General features: G+C 37.2%; 1 protein-coding gene across 2 annotated transcripts; it reads right to left on the reverse strand.

The window, feature by feature from the left end:
- Positions 1-10,105: 10,105 nt before the first annotated feature.
- Positions 10,106-13,767, reverse strand: LOC124885610. Of its 2 annotated transcripts, XM_047393675.1 has the most exons (3): positions 13,390-13,767; positions 10,909-10,982; positions 10,106-10,336 (listed from the first exon to the last, which is right to left on the reverse strand). In XM_047393675.1, the coding sequence occupies exons 1-3, from the start codon at positions 13,721-13,723 to the stop codon at positions 10,304-10,306; spliced, it is 441 nt and encodes a 146-aa protein (XP_047249631.1). In that variant the 5' UTR covers positions 13,724-13,767; the 3' UTR covers positions 10,106-10,303. The 2 variants fall into 2 exon arrangements, with proteins under 2 accessions (XP_047249631.1, XP_047249632.1); XM_047393676.1 differs by lacking the exon at positions 10,909-10,982 and having other exon boundaries at positions 13,390-13,766.
- Positions 13,768-14,066: the final 299 nt, after the last annotated feature.

Raw genomic sequence — 14,066 nt, forward strand, 5'->3', positions numbered from 1 at the left:
TGCTAACAGCAGAAGCTTTATCTGTAGAGCATTGGCAGCGCTTTTTCGGTGAGGATATGCTTAAACTGACAATCTTTTTATTTGGAGACATATTTACTGTCGGAAATATATGAAGTTAGTCTATCAATGTTGTACTGCAAAAGATAAGTAGATCACCAAGAGTAATAAAGTATAAGGAGCCATTTTATAAGTAAAAACTGTTATTATCCCGAACATAAATCAATTGATGTTCTATAAATAAGCAGTAATACATAAATACTCTATATGATCTGAATTTCTTAGGAAACAAAATGCACGTACATGGTAAAATGATAAATAACCTTTACCACATGACTTTTAATTAAGAGGCAAAAAATTGTCTTGTTAATCACACACAGCCAAGATTCCAGAATGTAAAATAAAAGGGGGGAAAAGTTGAATTCATAGCCCCATCTTTTTCCGATTCCTTGCAAATTAAATTTCTCCTTTAATAATTAAACGATTCAGGTTTCTTGAAGTTTCTAAATAATAGGAAAAATGGAAGGGATAATAATAATAGGTAAGTGAATTTGACAAATTCATATCAAGAATTTTTTTCGGTATAACATTAACTTTGAGAGAAGAAGAAGCTAACACAGAAGAGGGAAAGTTACTAAGCAGATCGGTGAAACAAAAGCTTCGTTCTTGCTTTACAACTTATTCTGTAAGCAGTTATAGTATGTCCAAGAGTAGGGACCACTAAACAGAGAAACAACACACGTATTATCCATGACTTTTATCGATGAAGCCATTGTGTTGAGATAAAAGATGAAGCTTCAACAGAGAAAATACAAGATTTGGTATCCCGAGGTTTAGCCGAGGCATTCAAGAAATTCAAAATCATGTCTTAAACAATGGAATTCACGTAAATAGTAAAATGATAAATAACCTTTACCACATGACTATGTTAATTAAGAGGCAAAAAATTGGCTTGTTAATCACACAGAGTCAAGATTCCAAAGTGCAAATAGGAAAAATGGAAGGGATAATAATAATAGGTAAGTGAATTTGACGTACTCATTTGAAGATTTTTTTTGGTATAACATTAACTTTGAGAGAAGAAGAAGGTAACACATAAGAGGAAAAGTTACTAAGAAGATCGATGAAACAAAAGCTTCGCTCCTGCTCTACAACTTGTTCTGTAAGTAGTTATAGTATGCCCAAGAGCAGAGACTACCGAAGAGAGAAACAACACCCGTATAACCTATGACTTTTATAGATGAAGCCATTGTGTTGAGACAAAAAATGAAGCTTCGACAGAGAAAACACAAGCTTTGGTATCCCGAGGTTTAGCTGAGGCATTCAAGAAATTTAAAATCACGTCTTAAACAATGGAATGAACATAAATGGTAAAATAATAAATAACCTTTACCACATGACTATGTTAATTAGGAGGCAAAAAGTTGGCTTGTTAATCACACACAGTCAAGATTCCAGAATGCAAAATAAAAGGGGAAAAAAGTTGTATTCATAGCCCCATTTTTTTCTGATTCCTTGCAAATTAAATTTCTCCTTTAATAATTAAAAGATTCAGGTTTCTTGAAGTTTCTAAATAATAGGAAAAATTGAAGGGATAATAATAATAGGTAAGTGAATTTGACAGATTCATTTGAAGAATTTTTTTTGGTATAACATTAACTTTGAGAGAAGAAGAAGCAAACACAGAAGAGGGAAAGTTACTAAGTAGATCAGTGAAACAAAAGCTTCACTCCTGCTCTACAACTTGTTCTGTAAGAAGTTATAGTATGTCCAAGAGTAGAGACTACTGAACAGAGAAACAACACACGTATAACTCATGACTTTTTTCGATGAAGCCATTGTGTTGAGACAAAAGATGAAGCTCTGACAAAGAAAACACAAGCTTTGGTATCCCGAGGTTTAGCTGAGGCATTCAAGACATTCAAAATCATGTCTTAAATAATGGAACACCAATGTTAGCATAATGATAAACGGTAGACACTAAAACCCCATTATAGTCATTATGACGAATATGATAGATTCCCAGTAGTAGAGTGAAAGCGTTACAACTGTAGGCAAGGTGATCAGCTGTTTGTATGACTTTGTATTTAGTACTATCATGTTTTATCCATTCAATGTTTTTGTTCTAATTTATTTCTGTACTTGACATATATCATTGTGATCATATACAATGTACGACCACTCCTGGTAAATAAATTCTCTACACACCAACTATGTATGCTTTAGCTACTTAACATATACTACTGTGGAATCCTTTAGTGTTTGTTCTTACCACGTAAGACTTATATTTTATGATGATTAGTTTGCGACATAAGTAGCTTTAAATTGACAAAACTGAAAACAGGGAGCAGTACATACAAATTGACATGGAAACTTAAAATTGAAAGTCGGTTGTTGGAGTATTATGTTGAATAAGAAAAGTAAAGATATAGAAGATTAATTAATTGCCTCAACAACAAAATTCCAACTGTTGGCAGAAAAGGGTGTGTAATCAGAAAGTAGAATCCAGAAAACAAAACAAAAAGTAAAGGTTTCAAGGAATAGGAATCACCTACAAATTCATGAACAAAGATGATGCTTTTGCTCTTCTGAAATGGACACAGCTTCCTCGACCTAAGTTCATTTTACATTGGAAGAATATATTTACTCAAACAAAGAAAAGCAATGGTATTCTACAATGTCAAAGTAATTCTACTATTGAGTCTTGGTTTCTTTGGTATGTTACAGTAGAGAAGACATTCTTCTGTTAAAGTTGGGAATGCCAATGAAATGATCGCATGGTATGACACATACCACTCTAACTATAAACAATGATCGCAAGGTATGACGCATAACAATCTAACTATAAAGAAAAATTAAACTTTTCTAAGTATTACTATCCCCAAACTTCTATTCTACTCCCTATTACAATCTGTTAGAATCACAACAACAATAACACCAGTGTAGTCCCGCAAAGGGTGCGCTACCATAGAGATGTATACAAACAAAATTAATTCTACTTTCGAAAGTGTTGTCTAATTAAAAACAATATTACTAATTATTTCCTTGACTATGTGTAGCGCCCCGGAAAACGGGTCCCGAAGCGTCACACGGTGCTTGAGGCTACGAGTATCCCCAAGATAACCCTTTGAGCCATTTTCATTTAGTTTAACACAAATCATCGGGGTTTCCATAAATAACCCTCAAATATCAACAGAGTAATCATCATCCAAGAATAAAAGAATTTCAGAAAGATAACAAAATATGACTTATTAGTCAACTCCCAACATCTATACTAGTCTGACAAGCCTCTAAGAAAATCAATAAAACCAGCGAGCCATTGAGACATGCCCCAACTGAATCATACTCAGTTATCAAATGTAAACAATTTTGGGAAACTAACATCAAACATCACATCCTCAGAACATGAGGACTCACCACGATAGAGGATGTAGAACAGCGTGCCCGAAGAATCACTGTCGAACCTGGAACTGAGTACCTGAACCTACCTTCTAAGAAAATGCAGCCCACATCCGAAGATGTGGGTCAGTACCATGGAAAGGAACCGAGTATATGGGGGTGTATGCAATTGTATAAACATCATCATCATAAATATTTATAAGAAATATGCAGGATGTATGAAAGACTCACATAGCCCGAAGAAAATTATTATAATCATGAGAGGATGAAATAAGTACAATAACACATGTGAGTCATCATATAATTTGTCAATCACTTTCAGTTCATCAAGAATATCAATTCTCATAATGTAAATATCATTTAAATCTTTTAAAAGAATAACTTTCACAATTCCACTTTCAATTCACTTCACCATTCACCATAGACACAAGGAAACACACACACTGGGAGATCCTATAACCGAAATAAACTATGTGAGCTACATGGAGTCCAACGTATAATGCACGTTGGGTAGAACCGTCCTATCCTTTCCATCGGAGTAGGACTATCGATATCAAATCTACACAAACTAGTGATCACTATATAAATCAGCCTCAGGCTCACTCCTACGGGGGCACGTAGTTCTAGGGAAGTAAGGTCGCTTTATACCTCCCACTCGGTGCTAAAGATTTTTCCCGGACTTAGATCAGATCATTTCAAAGACAATCCACAACAAAACAATTTCAGTAATATATAAATATACATCAGGAGCCATCATGCTTCCCATCTATCAAAATCAACCACGTTGTGGATTTCTTTCACACTCGAGTTCAAAACAACTCCATTAAGATCAAAAGGTCAAATCATTCAAAATATCTCAAATATTCAACATCAACGTGCTTATAACACACACTTTCTAAAAAAAACACAATTTCCAATGGGAATTCAAGACCCAAATATCAAAATCATGATAAATATCATTCAAGATTCATGCTTTATATCTCCAACATGTAAATTCATCTTTCAAAATCATAAATATCAAGATTTCATAATAATCATCATAAGATATGGGTTCATACTTCAAATTCGTAAAAATCAAATAAAAATCATGCCTTTTGTAAAGAAAATTACTTTTGGTCACAAGAACGAAAGAGAGTTCTTGTTGAAAACCCCACATACCTTGAATGATGAACTTTAGATCAATACTCATTTTTGATATGTTAATCATACCTTTGAATGATGGTTCTTGGAGTTCTTGAACTAGGAACTTGAAATCTTGAATAAATTTGCAGAATTAATGGTGAACTTTGGAGGTTCTTGAAGTTCTTGAACTAGGAACTTGGAATCTTGAATAAATTTGTAGAATTAATGGTGAACTTTGGAGGTTCTTGAAGTTGGATGTAGGAGCTTAGGATTTTCTTTTTGAGGGAATTTGATGAAATATAATATATAATGCTTCTAATAGGCTTTAATATAGGGTTTGGATGGATTTTGGGTGAGGGGAAATGACCAAAACGCCCCTAAAAATTAAATAATTCTCGAATCTGTTCTTTGGTGGACTGTTTTGATAGTCTGAAGTAGATCAACCATAACATTTTACTCTGATATCCAGATTGGATGAAACCAATTTCATTATAAAGAGGACTCTCATATCTTTCCATTGATATATAGTATCTCACCCAGATCATTGTGTACGAGGAGTTATGATCGTTTGAAGTTGACCCAAAAATTTGCTTTTTTTAGGTTGAAGTAGATCGACTATAACTTTTTGCTCCGATAGACAAATTGGATGAAACTAATTTCATTGGAAAGAGGACTCGCAGAGCTTTCCGTTGATATATGGTAGATTACTCAGATCATTATGTACAAGGAGTTATGATCGTTTAAAGTTGGAGCAAAAATACGCCAGCCCTCAGTACTTTTTTTCCTTTATGTTTTACTATTCACTACTATTCACGGTTCGATTGGAATATTCATAACTCGTCGCTCGGGTGTCCGTTTTGGATGATCCACATATAGTTGGAAAGATTATTCGATACTCTACGCAATGGTGGGTCATAATCTAAGACATTCCACATGAAAAATTTATAATTCATTCTAGAAGATAGAACCCAACACGTTTACGTATAAAATTTCAACAAAAAATTTCCCGGGGTATTACATCATCCCCCCTTGGAAATATTCATCCTCAAATAACACTAGACATGCCAATATTAGATAGGGAATAGATCATACAGCTAAAACCATTCGTTAGACTCATCACCACATCGTTTCTCACTCCGAATGCAACATAGAATGCATAAATTCAAGAAACTACAGCTGAACACATAATAAATGATAGCTGAACTGCTGCAACTTTTATCAAAAGTGCATGATTTAGGAAAGAACGGTACCTTCGGATTGATCGGAGTTCGTAGAAAATAGGTGCAGGTACTTGGATCGCATATCCGCCTCAGCTTCCCAAGTTGTACCCTCAACAGATTGGTTTCGCCACAACACCTTGACCAAGGAAACTTCTTTGTTCCTTAGTCTTCGGACACTGAAATCAAGAATCTCAATAGGAATCTCATCAAAAGAAAGATTTTCTTGAATGTCAGCACTCACAGAGGAATCCACTACCACAGCATCGCTAATATACTTTCTAAGCATGGAGACATGGAATATTGGATGAACAGAGGACAACTCGGAAGGCAACCTAACCTCATAAGCTACCTTACCAACACGGCTAAGAATTTTGTAAGGACCAACATAACGGGGACTAAGCTTCCCCTTCTTTCCGAATCTCTTCACCCCCCTCATGGGTGAAAATTTCAGATACACTAGGTCACCAACTTCAAACTCAAGGTCTCTCCTTCTAACATCCGTATATGACTTCTGATGACTCTGCGCAGTTGTCAACCTTTCCCTAATCAACTTAACTTTTTCCGTAGCCTCAAATACCGAATCAGGACCACTCACAGCCGCTTCACCCACCTCGAACCAACCTATGGGTGATCTACACTTCCTCCCATATAAGGCTTCAAAAGGAGCCATGCCAATACTAGAGTGGAAACTGTTATTGTAAGCAAACTCTATTAACGGTAAGTGATCATCCCAACTTTCCTTAAAGTTAAGTGCACAAGATCTCAATATATCCTCTAAAGTCTGGATGGTCCGCTCAGCCTGACCATCGGTCTGCGGATGAAAAGCAGAACTCAAAAGCACTTGGGTACCAAGACCCTTCTGAAGAGCTTTCCAAAATTGCAAAGTGAACTGAGTACCCCTATCCGAAATAATAGACAAGGGAACTCCATGCAGTCTGACTAGCTCTCGAATATACAATCTAGCGTAATCCTCAACAGTATATGAAGTATGAACAGGCAAGAAATGAGCAGACTTAGTCAACCTATCAACCACAACCCAAATGGAATCATGATGGCGTCGGGAAGGAGGTAAACTATTCACGAAGTTCATATTTATCTCTTCCCACTTCCAGGTGGGAATACTAAACTCTTGCATCATACCACCAGGTCTTTGGTGTTCAACCTTAACCTGTTGGTATGTTGCACACTTAGCTACAAACGCTGCTATATCTTTCTTCATGCCACTCCACCAATAGATTTGCCGCAAGTCACGGTACATCTTGGTGGCACCAGGATGAATAGAATATCATGCCCCGTGCGCTTCAGCCATAATCCTCTGTCTCAGATCATCAACATTCAGGACACACAATCTACCCTGCAATCTCAACACACCATCTCTCCCTTGGGAGAAAACCTCTACTTTTTGGTCCTTGACTGACTCCTTCAGTCTGACCAAACTAGCATCTAAGTATTGCTTTTCCTTCACTTCCAAAACCAAGGAGGATTCGGAACTACTCTGAACCCCTATACTACCTTCAGCAGAGTCAAACAATCTAACCCTCAATCTGGCCAAATGATGTACATCACGAGCCAACTTTTTCTTACGTTCTACCATATGCGAAACACTACCTATGGACACTCTACTTAGGGCATCCGCCATAACATTGGCCTTGCCTGGATGGTACAACATACTCATATCATAGTTCTTTAATAATTCTAACCATCGTCTCTGCCTAAGATTCAATTCTCTCTGGGTAAACACATACCGCAGACTCTTATGATCAGTGAAAACATCAACATGGACACCATACAAATAGTGTCTCCAGATTTTCAAAGCAAACACAACAGCAGCCAACTCAAGGTCATGGGTGGGGTAATTTTTCTCATGGGGTTTCAACTGTCTAGAAGAATAAGCTATCACCTTACCCTTCTGCATCAATACGCAACACAACCCAACTCTCGAAGCATCACAGTACACCATAAAACCATCAACACCATCAGGCAAAGTCAAAACAGGGGCTGAAGTGAGTCGAGTCTTCAACTCCTGAAAACTCTTCTCACAAGATTCGGACCACAAGAACTTCATTTTCTTTTGGGTCAACCGAGTCATAAGAGACGCTATAGAAAAGAAACCCGCAACAAAACGGCGGTAATAGCCAGCTAAACCCAAGAAACTTCGGATATTAGTCGGAGAAATAGGTCTAGGCCAATTTCTAACAGCTTCGGTCTTTTGGGGATCAACTTTAATACTCTCGGAAGAAATCATATGACCCAGAAAAGCAACTGACCTTAGCCAAAACTCACACTTACTGAACTTGGCAAACAACTTGTGATGTCTAAGGGTTTGCAAGACAGTTCGGAGATGATCAGAATGTTCATCTTCACTACGGGAGTACACCAGTATATCATCGATGAACACTATGACAAACATATCCAGATATGGTCTGAACACTCGATTTATGAGGTCTATGAAAGTTGTTGGGGTATTAGTTAACCCGAAAGACATAACAAGAAACTCAAAATGGCCATAACGAGTTCGAAAAGTGGTTTTTGGGATGTCACACTCCCTAACTTTAAGTTGATGATAGCCGGAACGAAGGTCTATCTTTGAGAAATAACTTTCACCTTGCAATTGGTCAAACAAATCATCTATTCTCAGAAGGGGGTACTTATTTTTTACGGTGACTTTATTCAGTTGGCGGTAATCAATGTACATACGCAAAGAGCCATCTTTCTTTCTCACAAACAACACAGGAGCACGCCAAAGAGAAACACTGGGCCTTATGAAACCCTTATCTAGTAGATCTTTGAGTTGCTCTTTCAACTCCTTAAGTTCTACAGGGGCCATATGGTAAGGAGAAATAGAAATGGGCTGAGTATCGAAAAGAAGATCAATCCCGAACTCTATCTCTCTATTAGGAGGTATCCCTGGGAGATCATCATCTAACCAAATGGTAAATACACCCCTTGGAAATAAGCTTTCTAGCTTTGAGGTAAGAGATAGAATGACTCTTAGGTGACACAGAATTCCCAGACCACTCAAACACGAATACACCCGAAAACTAAAACTTGACCACTCAGGTACGACAATCAATAGAGGCATAAGAAGAATACAGCCAGTCTATACCCAGAATCATATCAAAATCTACCATGTCTAACTCAATCAGATCAGCCAACAAGACTCTATGAAAAACGGTAATAGGACACTTTTTATACACTTTCTGGGCAACAATCGAATCACCCACTGGGGTAGAAACTAGGATAAGCTCAGGAATAACCTCAGGACTCATTTCAAAATTCACAGCAATCAAAGGTGTAACATATAGGAAACTAGATCCAGGATCCAACAAAGCATACACATCAAACTAAAATATACAAAGCATACCAGTAACAACATCGGGAGAGTCCTCTTGTTCCTGGTGGGACGGTAAAGCATAGAATCTATTCTGGCTCTGCCCGCCAGCATTGCTAGAAGAGGCGCCCTGAGCTGGGGCTGGGCGAGTTGCTAGAACTGGAACACTAACAGTCTGAGTCTGGGTCTGAGGGCGATAATCACGACGCCCTTGTCCATCCTGTGGACAATCTCTAACTCTGTGACCCATGTCACCACACCAGAAACAACCCCTCTTCTCACCCCAGCACTCACCCGAATGAGCCCTACCACACTTAGGATACAGGGGACGATTTGGCTTACTACCAGCACTGTACTGGGACCTGGATGCATATGACCTGCTACCTTGCTCCTACCTACCTCTAGGCATGGGAGCACTAGCAGATAACGGTGCTGGCATAGGCGAACGATCCTGATACTGAGGGCGAATCCCTCCCTGCGATCTAGTCTGACCCTGTCCGTGCTGCTCGGACCTAGCTCTCTTATTCCCTCTTATTCTATCTCTCTCCTTAATCTTATCTGCCTCAATCTGTTGGGCATGAGTCATCATTCTAGAAAGATTCATCTCACTATTCAGCATAGCAGACCTACACTCCTTAACCATATAACTAGACACTCCAATCACAAACTTACTCATACTAGCCCGATTATCAGCCACTAAGTCAGGAGCATACTTGGCCAACTGATTGAACTTTAGACAGTACTCCCTAACAGTCATAGAGCCCTGTCGCAGGTTCATAAACTCTTCCACCTTCGCCTCCTTATCTTCAAAGGGAAAAACTTATCCAGGAATGCATCCTGGAACTCTTGCCAAGTTGTAGGGACAACTCTCTCACCTCTACCTTTCCTCCAAGCAATAACCCAGTCATAAGCAAGGTCTTTCAACCTATACGCAACCAACTCTACATTATGTTCCTCAGATACATGCATCACCTGAGTAATCTTTCGTACCTCATCTAAAAACAACCGTGGATCCTCATCAGACTTGGACCTATAGAATTCCGGTGGATTCATCTGCATGAAGTCACGAATCCTGGCAGCAGCTGAATCAACTCCCTGCTGCTGTGGAACCGGGGCCGAGTTGGCCTAAACATTTGCAGTAGCAGCTTGGGCCAGCGCCTGGAAGGCTGCTCGAAATTTAGTATGAGACACATTTTCATTCAATGGGTCAGCGAGTTGAGGTTGCTGGCCATCATTATTTCTTCTCGCTCGACGTGGAGGCATATTTCTGAAAGAGGAGAGCACGAATCAATAGCAGAGAGAGAAACTTTAAACACGATAGACTTTTGAAAGAAAGAATCACACTTTTTCCTAAAACGTCTTGTAGCCTCTTGCTCATAGATGTAGCGTACTACACACCGATGATCAAGACTCTACTTAACGCAGCTTGTCAGACTCTCTAAGACACCTTACAAATGTAGGCTCTGATACCAAGTTTGTAACGCACCGAAAAACGAGTCCCGAAGCGTCACACGGTGCTTAAGGCTACGAGTAGCCCCAAGCTAACCCTTTGAGCCATTTTCATTCAGTTCAACACAAATCAATGGGGTTTCCATAAATAACCCTCAAATATCAACAGAGTAATCATCATCCAAGAATAAAAGAATTTCAAAAAGATAAAAAAATACAACTTATTAGTCAACTCCCAACATCTATACTAGTCTGAAAAGCCTCTAAGAAAATCAATAAAACCAGCGACCCATTGAGACATGCCCCAACTGACTCATACTCAGTTATCAAATGTAAATAATTCTGTGAAACCAACATCAGAAATCATGTCCTCGGAACATGAGGACTCACCACGACAGAGGATGTAGAACAGCGTGCCCGAAGAATCACTGTCGAACCTAAAACTGAGCACCTAAACCTATATTCTGAGAAAATGCAGCCAACATTCGAAAATGTGGGTCAGTACCATGGAAAGGAACCAAGTATATGAGGGTGTATGCAGTTGTATAAACATCATCATCATAAATATTTATAAGAAATATGCAGGATGTATGAAAGACTCACATAGCCCGAAGAAAATCATCATAATCTTGAGAGGATGAAATAAGTACAATAACACATGTGAGTCATCATATAATTTGTCAATCACTTTCATTTCATCAAGAATATCAATTCTCATAATGTAAATATCATTTAAATCTTTCGAAAGAATAACTTTCACAATTCCACTTTCAAATCACTTCACCATTCACCATAGACACAAGGAAACACACACACTGGGAGATCCTATAACCGACATAAACCATGTGAGCTACATGGAGTCCAATGTACAATCCATATTGGGGAGAGCCATCCTATCCTTGTCATCGGAGTAGGACTATCGATATCAAATCCACACAAACTAGTGATCACTATATAAATCAGCCTCAAGCTCACTCCTACGGGGGCACGTAGTTCTACGAAAGTAAGTTCGCTTTATACCTCCCACTCGGTGCTAAAGATTTCTCCCGGACTTAGCTTAGATCATTTCAAAGACAATCCATAATAAAACAATTTTAGTAATATATAAATATACATCAGGAGTCATCATGCTTCCCATCTATCAAAATCAACCACGTTGTGGATTTGTTTCATACTCGAGTTCAAAACAACTCCATTAAGATCAAAAGGTCAAACCATTTAAAATATCTCAAATATTCAACATCAACGTGCTTATAACACACACTTTCTCAAAAAACACAATTTTCAATGGGGATTCACGACCCAAATATCAAAATCATGATAAATATCGTTCAAGATTCATGCTTTATATCTCCACACATATAAATTCATCTTTCAAATTCATAAACATCAAGATTTCATAATAATCATCATAAGATATGGGTTCATGCTTCAAATTCATAAAAATCAAATAAAAATCATGCCTTTGTAAAGAAAATTGCTTTTGGTCACAAGAACGAAAGAGAGTTCTTGTTGAAAACCCCACATACCTTGAATGATGAACTTTAGATCGATACTCATTTTTGAGATGTTAATCGTGCCTTTGAATGATGGTTCTTGGAGTTCTTGAACTAGGAACTTGGAATCTTGAATAAATTCGCAGAATTAATGGTGAACTTTGGAGGTTCTTGAACTAGGAACCTGGAATCTTGAATAAATTTGCAGAATTAATGGTGAACTTTGGAGGTTCTTGAAGTTGGATGTAGGAGCTTAGGGTTTTCTTTTTGAGGGAATTTGATGAAATATAATATATAATGCTTCTAATAGGCTTTAATATAGGGTTTGGATGGATTTTGGGTGAGGGAGAATGACCAAAACGCCCCTAAAAATCAAGTAATTCTCGAATCTGTCCTTTGATGGACTGTTTTGATAGTCTGAAGTAGATCAACCATAACATTTTACTTCGATATCCAAATTGGATGAAACTAATTTCATTAGAAAAAGGACTCTCATATATTTCCGTTGATATATAGTATCTCACCCAGATCATTGTGTACGAGGAGTTATGATCGTTTGAAGTTGACCCAAAAATTCTCTTTTGATAGGCTGAAGTAGATCAACCATACCTTTTTGCTCGGCTAGAAAAATTGGATGAAACCAATTTCATTGGAAAGAGGACTCGCAGAGCTTTCCGTTGATATATGGTAAATTACTCAGATTATTATGTACAAGGAGTTATGATCGTTTAAAGTTGGAGCAAAAATACGCCAGGCCTCAGTACTTTTTTTCCTGCATGTTTTACTGTTCACTACTATTCACGGTTCGATCGGAATGTTCATAACTCGTCCCTCGGGTGTCCGTTTTGGATGATCCACATATCGTTGGAAAGATTATTTGATAATCTACATAATGGTGGGTCATAATCTAAGACATTCCATACGAAAAATTTATAATTCATTCTAGAAGATAGAACCCAACACGTTTACGCACAAAATTTCAATGAAAAATTTCCCGGGGTATTACACCATGAAAATTATTCATCTTAAGAAGAATATTTCAAATATCCATGAATTTCTTATGCAACTTGATTGGAGAATTTTCAGAAATAGCTAAAGAGCAAATATTGAATGAAGTGAAGGATTCGCAGAAATAGCCTGCTTCTTTTTCCCCAAATTAACAAACATTCAAACAATCAATTTATAAATAGAAGTCAAGAAACTCCACGATTTAAAATAGAAACATGAAAAATGAAGAACGACCCTCTCCCACTGAATAATCTAGAATTCAGCTTAAAGAAACCATAATTAAGCAGAAGAAGAGTTATCCAACCGTTCAAATTAATTATTCACCAGAAGCACATAAGGAGTTGAAATTTGAAACAATAGAACTCACTCTGAAAATCTTGTTGCTGATGTTGATTTGCTAATACTGTAGTTTGATTGTACATAGAAATTGGGGAACCATTCCAGTAGAAAAACCTAGAAAAATCTTTAAAAAGAGGCGAGAAGAATAATGGATAATAAAACATAGAAGCAATGGTGGTGGAAACAATGGACAAAATGTTGAGCAAAAAGACTAAAAATCCCTGAAGCAAGCATGTCAACAAAGTCAAAAAGCTTGAAGCAGAGGCGCCAAGAATAATGGATAATAAAACATAGAAGCAACGGCGGAGGAAATAATGGACAAAATATTGAGCGAAAAGACTAAAACTCCCTGAAGCAAGCATGTCGACGAGTCGTGCTTGCTTCACCACATTTCTAAATAGTAGTAATAAGTATATTATTATTATTATATTATATATATATTTATAAAATCGTACGAGCAATATTTTCTTAAAATATGATCTTTTTACCTGATATACTATATAAATAAAAGTAAATAGTATATTTATATCAAGGAGATAAGATATTGTTCTTATTCATATAAATATATCATACATTCATTTTCATAATGAAATAATATAAAAATATTAAAGATACGTTATTGATAGTTAAAAATTATCTATAAGAAAATATAGCACAGATCAAATTAATATTGGTGGAGTTAAAATTTTTATGAAAGGGATTAAA

This window comes from Capsicum annuum, chromosome 7 (genome assembly GCF_002878395.1).
Source record: "Capsicum annuum cultivar UCD-10X-F1 chromosome 7, UCD10Xv1.1, whole genome shotgun sequence".
NCBI lineage: Eukaryota > Viridiplantae > Streptophyta > Magnoliopsida > Solanales > Solanaceae > Capsicum > Capsicum annuum.

Excerpts from the sequence above, each read along its gene's own strand:
- LOC124885610 (XM_047393675.1), bottom strand. The coding sequence starts at position 13,723 with ATGCTTGCTTCAGGGAGTTTTAGTCTTTTCGCTCAATATTTTGTCCAT. Across the intron at positions 10,983-13,389 it reads TCAGCAACAAGATTTTCAGA|AATATAGGTTTAGGTGCTCA; the intron begins GTGAGTTCTATT and ends GCATTTTCTCAG. Across the intron at positions 10,337-10,908 it reads GTTCTACATCCTCTGTCGTG|AAATATGCCTCCACGTCGAG; the intron begins GTGAGTCCTCAT and ends CTCCTCTTTCAG.